General features: G+C 28.8%; 1 protein-coding gene across 1 annotated transcript; it reads left to right on the top strand.

Moving 5' to 3' along the window:
- Nucleotides 1–611: 611 nt before the first annotated feature.
- Nucleotides 612–11279, top strand: LOC119666990 (ATP-binding cassette sub-family A member 5-like). Its single transcript, XM_038076268.1, has 15 exons — nt 612–692; nt 1693–1932; nt 1994–2579; nt 3436–3585; nt 3650–4879; nt 5275–5548; nt 5806–6322; nt 6408–6748; nt 6812–6937; nt 8044–8256; nt 8313–8451; nt 8789–8971; nt 9042–9701; nt 10965–11030; nt 11090–11279. Exons 2-15 carry the CDS (start codon nt 1721–1723, stop codon nt 11277–11279), a joined length of 4887 nt encoding a protein of 1628 aa, XP_037932196.1. The 5' UTR covers nt 612–692; nt 1693–1720.
- The last annotated feature ends 2266 nt before the right edge of the window (nt 11280–13545 follow it).

Raw genomic sequence — 13545 nt, 5'->3', positions numbered from 1 at the left:
AAAAATTTGGAATATGTAATCACGATTGATTGTTCTTACTTCTATAGACAAAACACTTAACTAAATCATGATAACGAGTTAATGATGTGTTGTTTATTCGAAATACTTTTTGGATATTTTGCAATAAATCAATATTTGTATTTATTGTTGTATAAGAAATATTTGTGAATAATTAAATATTTAACGTTTATTTACAAATTTCGTGTATGTATATTATTCATATATATGATTTTTATTATTAAGTAATAGGCTATTAAAGCACCCCGACCTAAGATCTATTGTGCACCTAAAGGACCAACTAGGACAATTTTGGACTATTTATAAATCTTGTAATTGCTGTGGGCTTAATTTTACTCATTTGATTTGGGACTAAGATCACTCTTCGTAGTCGCGTCTACGTTTTGCCAAATTTATTTTATTTTGAATACTTAAAACTATGTACTTTTAAGTGATTTATTTTTTTTACTGTCTAAAAAATGAACCTTCATATATTGTATTATATAGTTTTTAGTGATTTTCCAAGTTTAACAATATTTTGAAACAAAGTAGGTCTTAAAAAAATAATTTCTAAGCTTGTCAAGTTATTATAACACAAAGTAAAAATAGTTAAACCGATTTTAAAATTATTTCATTTTATAACATAAACTTATTCCAGCGGATTTTCATATTTTGAGATAATAGAACTAAATTAGGTAAGTTAAAAATTATATCTTATTCTCACTTATTTATATTAACTAGATAATACAGAATACGGAAAAATTAATTACAATACTCTAACACTAAAAGTAACGAAGACCAAGGAAGGGGTGTTCATGTTAACTGTAAATGTTAATCACAGTTTGATTTTTTAAAAATAGTATATTTTTGCCTTCATTTATCATAGTGTGGACTGTCTTCATTGAAGATATTGGAAATATGTTGGGTAGTTAGAAAAAGTTTTGAAGGCATTTTCTTACAATTTTTTTGGGAATTTAATATATTCTAGTTATATTTTATATTCTAGTTAAGTTACCAATTACCTTTTAAATGGTTGATAAGTAAATTAATTGAGTGACTATTATACAAACTAAACTTTTAAGCGGCACTCCATGAAATGAAGCACAATCTACTGGTCACATAATTATAATCTTACAAGTTGGTTACAAAGTAAATAATATATAGTATATTATGAGTCAGAGCTTCTTAACCAATTGACCCAAAGCCGTACTTGATTAATATACACATTAGATCTGAAATAGCGCTTCAGATCTAGTTCGTTTTAAAGATTTTTTGATTTGTTAACACATAGTTTACTATATCTCTGACATGATTGAGCAGATGTATATTTTTGTTTGTATATAGATGATTTTTTGCATAACCGCATAAAAAAAGATCAGTGGTGTCAAATTGGATGTTCCTAATGGCCAATTGACATGACTTATATGTAAACTTGCATATCCGGGAAAATCTTGTTGAAATTACATATCTTCCACATCCATATCTTTAATTTTATGTTAAAAAAATGGTAATCTTGTGACTGTAATAAGCAGAATTGAGTGCATCTTGCAGAACTTCGGGGCGTATCACATTTCTAGACTAAATGTCACACTATACACTGACCGTTTATTATTATATATTATTATTTATATATGATTTCAATTAAATTTAATGTGAACTAAGGATTTTTTTTATAATTCTTTTGTATTTCAACAGTTCTACGAATAAATTCAGTAATCATAAAATGGGCAATTTTAGCTTGCTGATACGTAAAAATATAAAAACTTCTGGGCGTTTAGGTTTTAACTTTTTATTGGAAGTAATAATTATAGTGGCTATATTTCTTATTCTCTATTATAATCCCGTAAAACGTACTGAAAATGATAAATCGAAGTCAAAGGATGTGGGGACAAATTTCTTAGATGCAAATAATATTACTTCATTTCAAACTGTAGAGTAAGTATTTTTTATATTATTATTGATATATGGTATTTGATAGAATAATATTTTTTTGCAGAGGCTACTTGAATGGATATGTAATTACGAATATGAAATTGTCATTTACACCAAGGAGTGCTTATGCTAAAAGAATTGCCAAAAATGTTGTAAAAAAATTGAATATGAAGAAAGCTATGGGATATAAAAATGAGACCGTAATGATCAGTCAATTTAATCCACAGGATACATTAGCAGCTATTATTTTTCCGAAACCGAAGGAAAATGGCGGGATACCGGAAGATTTTACAGTTACTATTCGTTTTCCCAGTACGTTTCGCACCGTATCTGATTTTGAAATTCGTGACAACTTGTGGGTCACTCGCTGTAGTGGTAGTGATGAGGTGCCTGATGCAAAAGAGGATTTATACATTCGTGAAGGATTTTTGCAGTTGCAAGATGCAATATATTTTGAATATATTCAAATTTATTATGAGTCTTTAAATGACACAGAGAAGACAAGAATAGGACAACTGGATACTAGTCCTTTTACTATAAGACCATTTATTTTTAACGTACCTTTAACTTGTACCAATTTTAGTGGATCCAGATACCAATTATTTTTGTATTATTTTGCTTTCTTATTCACATTTCTTCGACTCATTTCGGTAAGTAGCTACAATGTAATAATAATATATGCCTAAATAAGTATTCTAGAATACATTCATTCTCAAAAACGTCATATTTTTGCAAATTATTTCTTTCCTATAAACGGTTTCCAAAGTTGACAAGCTTTGACTAGCATTAAAAAGTCAGTTTGCATTCCAAATTCGTTTAGCGTATTTCAGACAAAAGTATATATCATCGATTGGGGCCATTACAACTTCTAAACGAATAGTTAATGCTAAATATTTCCAATAGACTAACAGAACACTATAAATTACGTGAAATTTTAAGCAAAATTTATCGGGGACAGAGAGTAACAGCAGCGATGACAAGATTCAAGTCTATTGGAGCGCAGGAGGCCGGAATGACCCAACGCAAAGAAAGAAAAAACTCTGTTTTCTCTGTACATGTCTTGCTTTTCACAAGAAAATGGCAGCTACTTTAGAAAACCACTCATCAATAATTTAGGGGAGCAAGCAGAAATAAATATTAATAAAATTTAGAGATTTCTCAACCGTACGTACTTCTAATCGTAAATAAATAAACAGTTAGTTGGTAATGAGATTGTCACAGTAAAACTGTGCAATAGTGGCGATTGAACCAATAGTTCGGGTCGTTACTTAAAATAGTCATTTGATTAGATATAAAAAATTTGTATTTAGTATATTTCAAAGAAATCGTGGGAAACTTAATACCTAACAAAGTTTTTCATAGAAATCAGTGCTATATAAATAATTTCTTTTAATAAAACTGTTCTCTAACAACAATCAAAATATTCTGTGATCAATATACCATTTTCAAAAACCTATTGAGTTATCATGATATAAAGTTTATTATATTCTTCTATTACATGTACAGCGGTTTGGACGGGAAGTTCAAGAGAATGTCCTGGTTCATCACTGGAAGTATGGAGTAAGATATCCAACTCATTGGTGTGCTCATTTCTGGGATTCATTATTTCGACTCATTGTTTTGGATATTATAATTTTTTTAACCACAAAATTGATAGTAAGAAATCGATCAAATGTAATATTCACAATGTTGAAAATGAAAGAGAATTTTAATGTTTTAGGTTATGATTGTTATTGATGACAATGCTGGAACATTTATTGCTGCAGATCCTGTTCTTTTGATACTGTTCCTCCTGTTAAACAGTATAGCAATGATTTTGTTCGCAATATTTATTGTATGTTTAGTTCAAAATAGAAAAAATGCTATAATTGTTGGCATTATATGCTGGATTGCCTTTTATAGCTTTTTTAGTACAGTGTTGGAGCGCATAGACACCATAAAATCGATTCCTCTTTTTATCGGCTGCGTATTATTTTTTAACAATTTTTTTAGTTTTGGTTATAGTTTTATGAAACGAATGGATGAAGGGTTAACTGATAGTGAAGAGTTTCTACTTATCTTCATTCCAATTGGCATTAATATCATTTTGTATTTTATTCTGATATGCATAGTACAAAAAATTTATCCTGGACGCTATATGAATGGTGCTTCTAGGAAAAAAGAAGGAAAAGAAGTTGAAGAAAACAATTCATCGTCGCTTGAACCAACACCAAGTTGGACAAATTTTGAAACTGTTCCTAGCGATTTTGAGGAATATGTTAATTTAAATCATGTCTCTGCAAATGATTCTGGTGTGAAAAAACTCAAGAATATTTCAATGACGATATGTAAAGGAGAAATAACTGTTATTCTGGGACATCATGGATCTGGTAAAACCACTTTGGTAAAAGTCTTAACGGGAATGCGTAAACCGAGTGACGGACACGTAAAATTTCTAGATAAAGATATTTATATCAACTGGAAGAACGCACGTGGGGACTGTGACTTTTGCTTATCAACCAATCCGCTGTTTTATTACTTAACAGTTCACGAAACTTTTGAATATTTTAGCAAAATTAAGATGCCCAAAGCTGATACTCAGCGTATAAACACGGAAGTTAATAAATGTCTTGAATTACTGAAGCCGGTGAAATTTATTTCAAGCACTCAACAGATAAAAACACTAGATTATGATGGCAAGCGTTTGGTACATTTATGCTGTGTATTAACGGGTGATACTAAAATTATAATCTTGGATGAACCCACTTCTTATATGAGATTAATGGAACAAAGAGTTTATTGGAACATATTACGCAAACAGAAAACAAATCGTGCTATAATTCTGACAACTTTCTCTTGTGATGAAGCCGAGGCAATTGGAGACCGTATTGGTGTTTTAAATATGGGAATTCTTAGAGCATATGGATCACAATTTTTTTTAAAAACCAAATTTGGTCATTATATCAATATGGTAAGAAACTATTGAAACATGTATTGCATTAAGACATTAATATAGGAGTATTAAAGCCCAATTTCGGAATGCACATTTAAGTAGTGATTGCAGTGGTGTGTCCAGGTACATCGTCCCTTGACAATGTAATCTACATGTATTATATGCAAAAACATTGTCAAAACATATTTTCTGGTATATCTCTGTTTGGCAAAGTCCTGGCTGCGTCACTGTGATCATGTGGCACTAAAGTGACATTTATTTAAAGTTCAAGTACAATTTTAGTGCTCAATATGGATTTTAGGATTGCTTAACTTAAGTTTGCTTTGTGGAATTGAGGCTTATAATTCTTTATTTATTATATTTCATACTTAATTAAGATAATTAATACGTATATTTCAAACTGTGGCCAGCAGACATGTAAAGTTACAGATAACGCATCAATTGAAAATATCACGACATATATCAGAAAATATTTTTATGTGAATCCTCCTGATTCGAAAATTGGCGATGAGATAGTTTATAAGCTACCAGGCGATAAACGTCATATTTATGAGAATATGTTGGTACACTTAGTTAGAGATAAAAGCCAATTAAATGTTTTAGATGTAAAAGTTTATAGTTATTCAATAGCTGAGATATATTTGAAACTTGGGGAACAGAGAAGTGCTCAACTATTAAGCAAGAACGGTGAGTACAGTCGTACAAATTTATTTAGATCTTTACATAACATATATGTAGGTATAATTGTTATATGTAACATTATTACAATTTGACATTGACAATGTACTTGAGTATATATAATATCTCTATTTTATTTATCCGAATTTTCTCAAACTAATCCATGCAAGCTGTCTTATATTATATATACGTCAATTTTATAAATATTAAATCAATGTTTCATTTCAAAATAAGTTTAATTTATATTGTTTTCTTTTTTGTTCAAGAGCCAAATTACAAAGTGATTCATGAGTCTACAGCCAAAATTGCTTGGCAGCAAATATATGCTATGATCTTTAAGAAATTGAAGTATTTGCCTCATCTTATTATTTTTCTTCTATTCGTTCTGATATTTGCTGCAATAATGTCATTTTTGAATCCATTGTCGGATATGCTATCAACATCTGAAAATCGTGAATACGAAATAAGATTGGGACAAAGAAATGATACAGATATTGAATCTTTAGATTTCAGGGAATTTAGGAATTGTAACTCAACATTTATAACTTTTATTGATCATATGAAAATGGGAGACGATAGCGTTCCAGACCATGTTTACACTAACCACTCACTTGTGTGCATGGATAAAAAATTTGTTCAATATATGAAGGAAGATTCTAGTTTGGATTTCAGACCATTGGGCGCTATTACCGTTGCTGAAAGTAATATTACAGTTTGGTATAATATGCGAGTATTACATTCAGCATCATTTACGCTGGACTTGGCCGAAAATTATCGCATTACGTAAGTTCATAAACAAAATATATTAATTCCATACATACGAATATACGGGTATTATAGATATATTAATTAAAAATTTTTATTTCAGTTTGATGGAAACAGGTCAATACTACAGAGTTATAAACAAGCCATTACCAATGTCATTAAACACGAGAGTAGATTTGGTGGGCCAAGAGATGCTTCATATAATTGTACCGCTTGTGATTGGTTTAACTATGCCTTTGGTTCTGGCCTTTTTCACACTGCCATTGGTTGATGAACGTTGCAAAAATGTATTTATTCTGCAAATAATGGCTGGTGTATCATTAAAGATTTACTGGGGAATCACATTCATATGCGATATGTTCACGTTTTTTGTATATAATATTATTTTAACATTAGTTATGATAATATCAACATTTAAAGGATTTTCTTTATCGCATAAAATGAGTATGATTATTTGATTTTTTTTTTTTGGATACTTTCATAAGATATTGTTTTCTTCTCTTACAGTTATGTTTGGTCTAATAAATGTATATAGTTTCGCGGGATTATTTCTAGTCTATTTAGTATCGACGATTTGTCACAAAAAGGTAAGCCGATCGGTTTTGGTGGTTACGCTGCTCGTGCTGTTAACAGGTGATAATATTATAATTATAAAACAAAATAATATATGTTAACTAATCTTGAATGTTTATTATATGTATTTTTTAACTTACCAGCGATTTATCCACTCTTGAAAACACTGTTCTTCACTACTCTTCCATTCTTGATAAACTGATTATAGGATGTTCTTTGTTACGTTCTATTAATTTTATTTTATTGCATCTAATATCTTAAAATGCTACTCATGATAGCTGCTTAGAATGTGACGGATTCACATTTGGTGAAATGCAGATACTTATGTGCCTAACTAAAGATATTTATCGACTGTTTGACCTAAAGACATTTGCAAGCCATTATGCAATTTATAGCTCTATAGCCTAACTACATAATTTATAAAGTCTACTTCAAATTATATAGTTTCGTTAAATAGTATTATCGCGATTTCCGAGGAAACTTTTTTTTTAAGAATCACAAGCGTATTATTTTCAAAGCATTTATTATAAATGCTTTCTCACTACACCATCACAATGTAATTATATAGCTAAATAAATTTATTTAGCTTAAATTAGCCCTAATAATGACTACCAAGACTTGAACCAGAAAATCAGTACTTATTAAAGTTTGAAAAGCTCATTTTAAACAAGAGGAGCTCAACCGATATTCCTCTTTAATAAGTCTACGATTTATTGCATTATTGTTAGGTATGTCTTGAAATCATCTTTAGTAGGAACCAAAAGACCTTGTCCTTTTTGATGTAGTTAGTATCATCAGGTTCGGACGACATCAACGGGGCTCAATGAGAGCGACCACATTTCAAGACATGTAATTTCTACGTTGTAATCACCTTTTGGTGAATTTCACAGTTATATTGGTATTGATCTTTGAAAACAGTTATGGAAGTGTGTTTGATAAAGCAACTGATTTGTTTCTTCCAGAGTATATGTTTTTAATCAATATGTAACTTTAACGAGCATGTGCTGTTTGAATAGTGGTCATCGAGTGTTTTTTACAAACGAGTAGCTTCTAGAAATTTGTTTAATTTTAATGATATTTAACTATTTATTAAAAAAAAGATAATATTAGATACAAATTGTAAATAATTCTAATTATGTTATATATTACATTATATATCGGTACAGGGATATTTTCATATGTCTTATATTGGGAAGTTTTTTGGGTCAGTGACGTGTATTTTTACATCGCGTCCCTGTTTCCGACTTTCTCGTTACTGGATGGTATTAGTAATATTTACCTTACCGAAAAGGAAATAAACTTCTGTCGTGAAGAGTGTAAGGCATCAACAGGTTGCATTGAGAACGAAACTATGTGTGAGATAATTCCGCATTGTTGTTGTAAGTGTTGGTACAATATGAAATGACAGAGTTATTAAGAAGTCTATATATTTCAGCTGTTGATTTTTTGAAATGGGGTACTGACGGAATTCTGACTAATATTGCATATATGGTTGCCGCTGGTATTATACTTATAATTACTATGACATGCTTTGTTATAGGTGAAAAAGAAAGAAAGTATAGCACTGGTAAAGAGTAAGTATATGAGAAAAAAAAAATTATTTTTATCTATGCAGGTATCAATGAATGAGTAATGTGTTCTTAGTTAACGATTTTTATTTTTCAAAATATTAATTATATAAAATAGTAACAAAAGACTTGAAAAAATGCTTTTCATCAACAGAAAACATAACAATAGTATTCAAGATCTTGAGTAGCGAATACAATCCGAGTAAATATCGAAAAATGTTACTCCGTTATTAAGTTGGTTACCTAAAATTTTAAATATAACATATATCTCATGATAAAATTAAAATGAGATTGATTATTAACTATAACAAATTCGATAACTAATTATTTGTTCTCATTTCAGCTTAAAAGTCTATCAATCGGCTTGTCATCCTTACGATGATGCCGAAGTTGTTAAACTCAAAAAGACTGTAGCTAATTTGGACTTAAGAGATATTATGCATTATCGTATGGTTGCAGATCAGTTGGAGAGTAAACTAACCACCGAAGTACATGTGCTTAATACTATTTCATTTGCTGCTGACAGGTAAGGAAACAAATAGCCAGCTGGTATCTAAAATTTTTCATTTTGAATTTCCATTCCAACAATTTACCAGAGGACACAGTTTATGTATATTTGGGCATCGTCACGCTGGAAAAACAAATTTTATTAAGCAGCTCGTCGGAGAATCGGGCTATAAATTTGGTGAGGTATATGTAGAAGGATACGAGTTTAAAAGTGATTTAATTAAAGCATATAATTATATGAGTTATGTACCTAAGTCAGATGGGCTTTTTTATGCATTTACACCACGTTCATTTTTAACATTCTTTTTATTGATTCGTGGTATAGTTAGAGAAAACATATCAAAAATAATTCGCCAATACAAAATAGGATTAGATATGGGAACATTTATAGATCAGAAAATAAAGTATCTGTCATCGGATCAAAAACGGATAGTAAGCATTGCATTGGCATTGGCACAGAATACAACAGTTGTAATAATGGATGAGCCAACTACTGGTATATCTACAAATGTAAGCCACCAGGTTTGGCTTGCAATACGCTTTGCACAATCAGAGGGAAGAACAATCATTTTTACATCTGTAAGTTGTTTGGAAGCGAAACATATAGGTGATAATTTGATTTTGTATCAAGACAACGAAATGTTGGCATATGGAAGTATTAGCTATCTACGCGGACTTTATACAGTCGGTTTCTATATAGAAGTTAAACTTGCTCGCGATAATGTCAGTCCTGTAAATGATGCCGAAAAGTAAGTGTTTTCACAATAGTTATATAAAGTGTTTTAATTTTTCCGGGCTTTAGACTTTATTAGAATAACACTGAAGTTGGTCTACGAAGTAAACCGAAATATCCGTTAAAAAAAATATATTATATAAGTTCAAAACTATATTGCTTTATTTCATCTTAAGATTGTGTTTATATAATATAAATTATTATATAAATAAATTATTTTCAAAACACGACCTAAATCTCGGCAAAATTTAAACACAGAAGTATTGAAATCGACACTAATATAAACATTCTAATAATTATATTATAATATGTAACAATTAATAATAAGTGTTGTAATTATTTTTGATTTTTTGTTAGGTATACTTTTGACCTGTAAATAATAATTGAGATTAAAGACTAATGAATTAAATTTGAATCGGGCTCGGTTAGGTTATATGACTTTCATATATTGTCCATCTAATAAGATCATTTAATGATTAATTATGAAATTGTTTATAGTTAAGACCTTCACATTATTTTTTTTATCGAAAATCATATACATTGATTTAAGTATTTTGTAAACTTTTTTATTTTATTTATTTTAGAGAATCAACAATGTCTGATAGGTTGTTTGACGACAACATTTCTATGCTGTATAGATTAAAAATTTTAGAAGAAAGTAGTGATTTAGCAAATAGTATATGCTTTTCTCTGTCTTTTTATCATCACAGGAACTTGAAAGTCTTTCATTTTCATATTCAGCCTCATGGATAAGTTCGAATTTCGGAAAGCCATATTAGTTATACCACCGATATAAAAACAGAAGCCTTGCTGCATCTGTATAATTGGCATGAGCGTATATTCTAATTTATTCAAATCATACGTCATACGTCGTCAGGATTTATTTACACCTATATACATACATATATAAAAAACAATAGTTTGTACATGGCAAGTAAATAGAACCACTTGCTTGCACTTACTTGCAGATGACTTTTTTTTACACGTTTACATTTTTAGATTCAAGCATTCACTCAAAACCTATTCGTTTACTATTTACACATTTCATTTATTATTATAACAAATATTATATATAACACATATAACCAATATCAAAGCAGAACTCTGATCTTCGTGAGTTCAGAGCATGAGTTTTAAATATTACAACTTATGATCTCAAAATCCATATTCGTGTTATTGCAGGCAATTAATGCCTCAAAAATTGTTTTTAAGTCTATTAAATTATATTTTTAATATTACTTTATACATATATTACTTAAAAAACTTTTCTTTCTTTTAGTCTAGCCCAAGACATTGACAATTTACAACAGTTCATGATATTCTTACACAAGGACTCTGAGTTACTGTAAGATTCTTAATTATTTGTTCGATGTAAAAATGCTGATAATAAATTTATTTATATAGCACTCGGGTTGATAATGTTTTAAAGTACTATTGCCCTGTTGTACGTATTAGGTTTACAGTACTTTATGGCGCATTAGAACATAATAGAACGCGTCTCAATATATTAGATTATACGATTAACGAAGGCTCTATGTGGGATGTGGTTTACAATATTGACAATGCACGGCGCAATTTCGTATCCAAAAGATGAAAGTAATTTATATAAATATACATATTTTCTTTTATATTTCTCACATATTTCTTTTAAATTTAGAAAAATATCTTTTGACTTCATTGAGAAATTACAACTGTTGTGTTAATTCGTTTCCAGGTCAAATGTTATTGACATTACGATAATGGATGTGAATAAACATATGTCGGGTTGAAGCATACGTCCACAAGGCATATTTGATTTGTCCTTTGTACATATTTTATGAGTGACTTTGGACATTGAACTAATCAAGTGCAGCCATAGTTAAAATAACGTTTTTATTTTATTTGTTTGTGTTAAAAAAAATATAATTGAAATTTTTATAATAACGTTAGAATATCTTTTATATAACATTTCAATTTGTATATTTTAAATTTTCATTATTTCGAAATAGTTTACTTTATAATTTTAATAAAATATTGTTAAATTAAGAGTTACAGAGGTATGATATGAAGGCATGTATTTAATATGTTGTAAATTGTATTGTTTTTTTTTTACAAAATTATCTATAGTATCTTCATAAGAAAAAAAGTCAAAAAATTAATTTTTATTAAAAATAAGGTTTGGTGAAATATTTAGTTTTGCCATTATATTATTTTCATTTAAACTTGCTACATACATATATACTAGAGGATCTAGTAAACAACAAGATCCATTTTTAAAAAGGATTTAACCTCATTAAAAATTGCACCTACAATTAAACTTCCATAATTCGAACTTCTATAACTCGAATTTTTACAACTCAAACCTAATAGAGTGCAACAGGGTTTAGAGAGCAAGTTACATACAATTCTTTACATCGAAGTCTCCATAAGTCAAGCTTTTCATAGCAAAATGGTACTTCGATGAGCCAATTTACGTAAGCGAATCTTTAGGACCGCTATTATAACCTGACTTATTCTAATCTATGTATTTGTTATGTGGAAACTATATGAGATTTAAATATATATATTTTGCTGAAAGGAGAGATATTTATATTTTTATAATCAATAAACAACAACAATATTTTGCCTTATATGTATAAATATTTGAAAACGAAACCCAACGATATTTTTGTTGGCAAAAAATATTTTTTATAGTTTATATAATGAAGGAGTATTAGTTTTTATCTAAATGTAAATATTATAACATGACTAAACAATATTTCTACAATTAGAATTTAGATTTTAGATATCTATTAAATATTAATTCCCACTCTTTATTTTTAAAAATTTAATAGCATTGCCATATTGATGGAATAGGAATAATTTTTAAAATTTACAACAAAAATTTGTAATATAAAATTATATATTTAAGCTCATAAAAAAGTCTTACTTAATAAATTTACTTTTATATGGGGTTTAGAATACTGCTGGTGGAAATCGACTTTGCAACCAAAATTGATTTTAAAATATAAAAATAGGTAGAATATACTTCGAATTTTATATGTAAAATGTAAACAAACAACAGCTGAGCTGTAAACAGAGGCACTGAGGAAGTAAGTATTTAATAAAATCTTTGTTTTTATTAATTGAATATTTAATTGATGTATAAAATGTATATAAATGATTTAATGTATCAATTATACATTTAATTTTTTTGTGTGATAATATTAAATGAAATTTATTAAAGTTCTATCAGCTGCATACGTGAGCTCATTATAATGTGAACGTTCACTCATTAATATAAATGAACAAGTGCCTAAATGAAACAATGGGAATGTACTATTAGTTACAATAGCAACGACTGAAATCTTTCATGGATAATATCATCTCTGCGAAATTCGTAGATTTCTTTAATTTGTATTTGTAAACGTAAGTAAGTTAAAAATATGTGAGTGCTTCTTTTATAAATATTACCGCAGCATAAACTTTAGAAAATGATATATTTTGTGTTGAAGATTATATTAATAAAATTTGGATTTTGTTCGTATTTAAATGAAAATCGATAATATTTGAAACATCTACTATATTATTTTTAGGGAGATATTATATAGGGGACTATTACTGAATTAGTCTCTTTCATCATGGCATCTTTTTATTCATTGTTTGATTTTTGATAAATACATATCTACCAGTGGTATCACGCATGTTTCTCCACAAAATTGAAAGTTGCTATTTATGTTGGTTACATGGTGTTCATTTAATATTTTCTATTTTTCTATATAGCTTTAATTTACTCGATTTTTTGAGTTTATTTAGGCCGTGTGCGAGTTCGAGTAAATAAAGGTAAAGTAAATATATTTTCTAGATATTTTTTGCATTGCATTTATATAAATATTCATTAA

The sequence above is a fragment of the Teleopsis dalmanni genome, chromosome 1 (genome assembly GCF_002237135.1).
Source record: "Teleopsis dalmanni isolate 2A chromosome 1, ASM223713v2, whole genome shotgun sequence".
Classification (NCBI taxonomy): Eukaryota; Metazoa; Arthropoda; class Insecta; order Diptera; family Diopsidae; genus Teleopsis; species Teleopsis dalmanni.
Note: the sequence above shows the minus strand (reverse complement) of the source record. Positions and strands in the feature narration are given on the sequence as shown.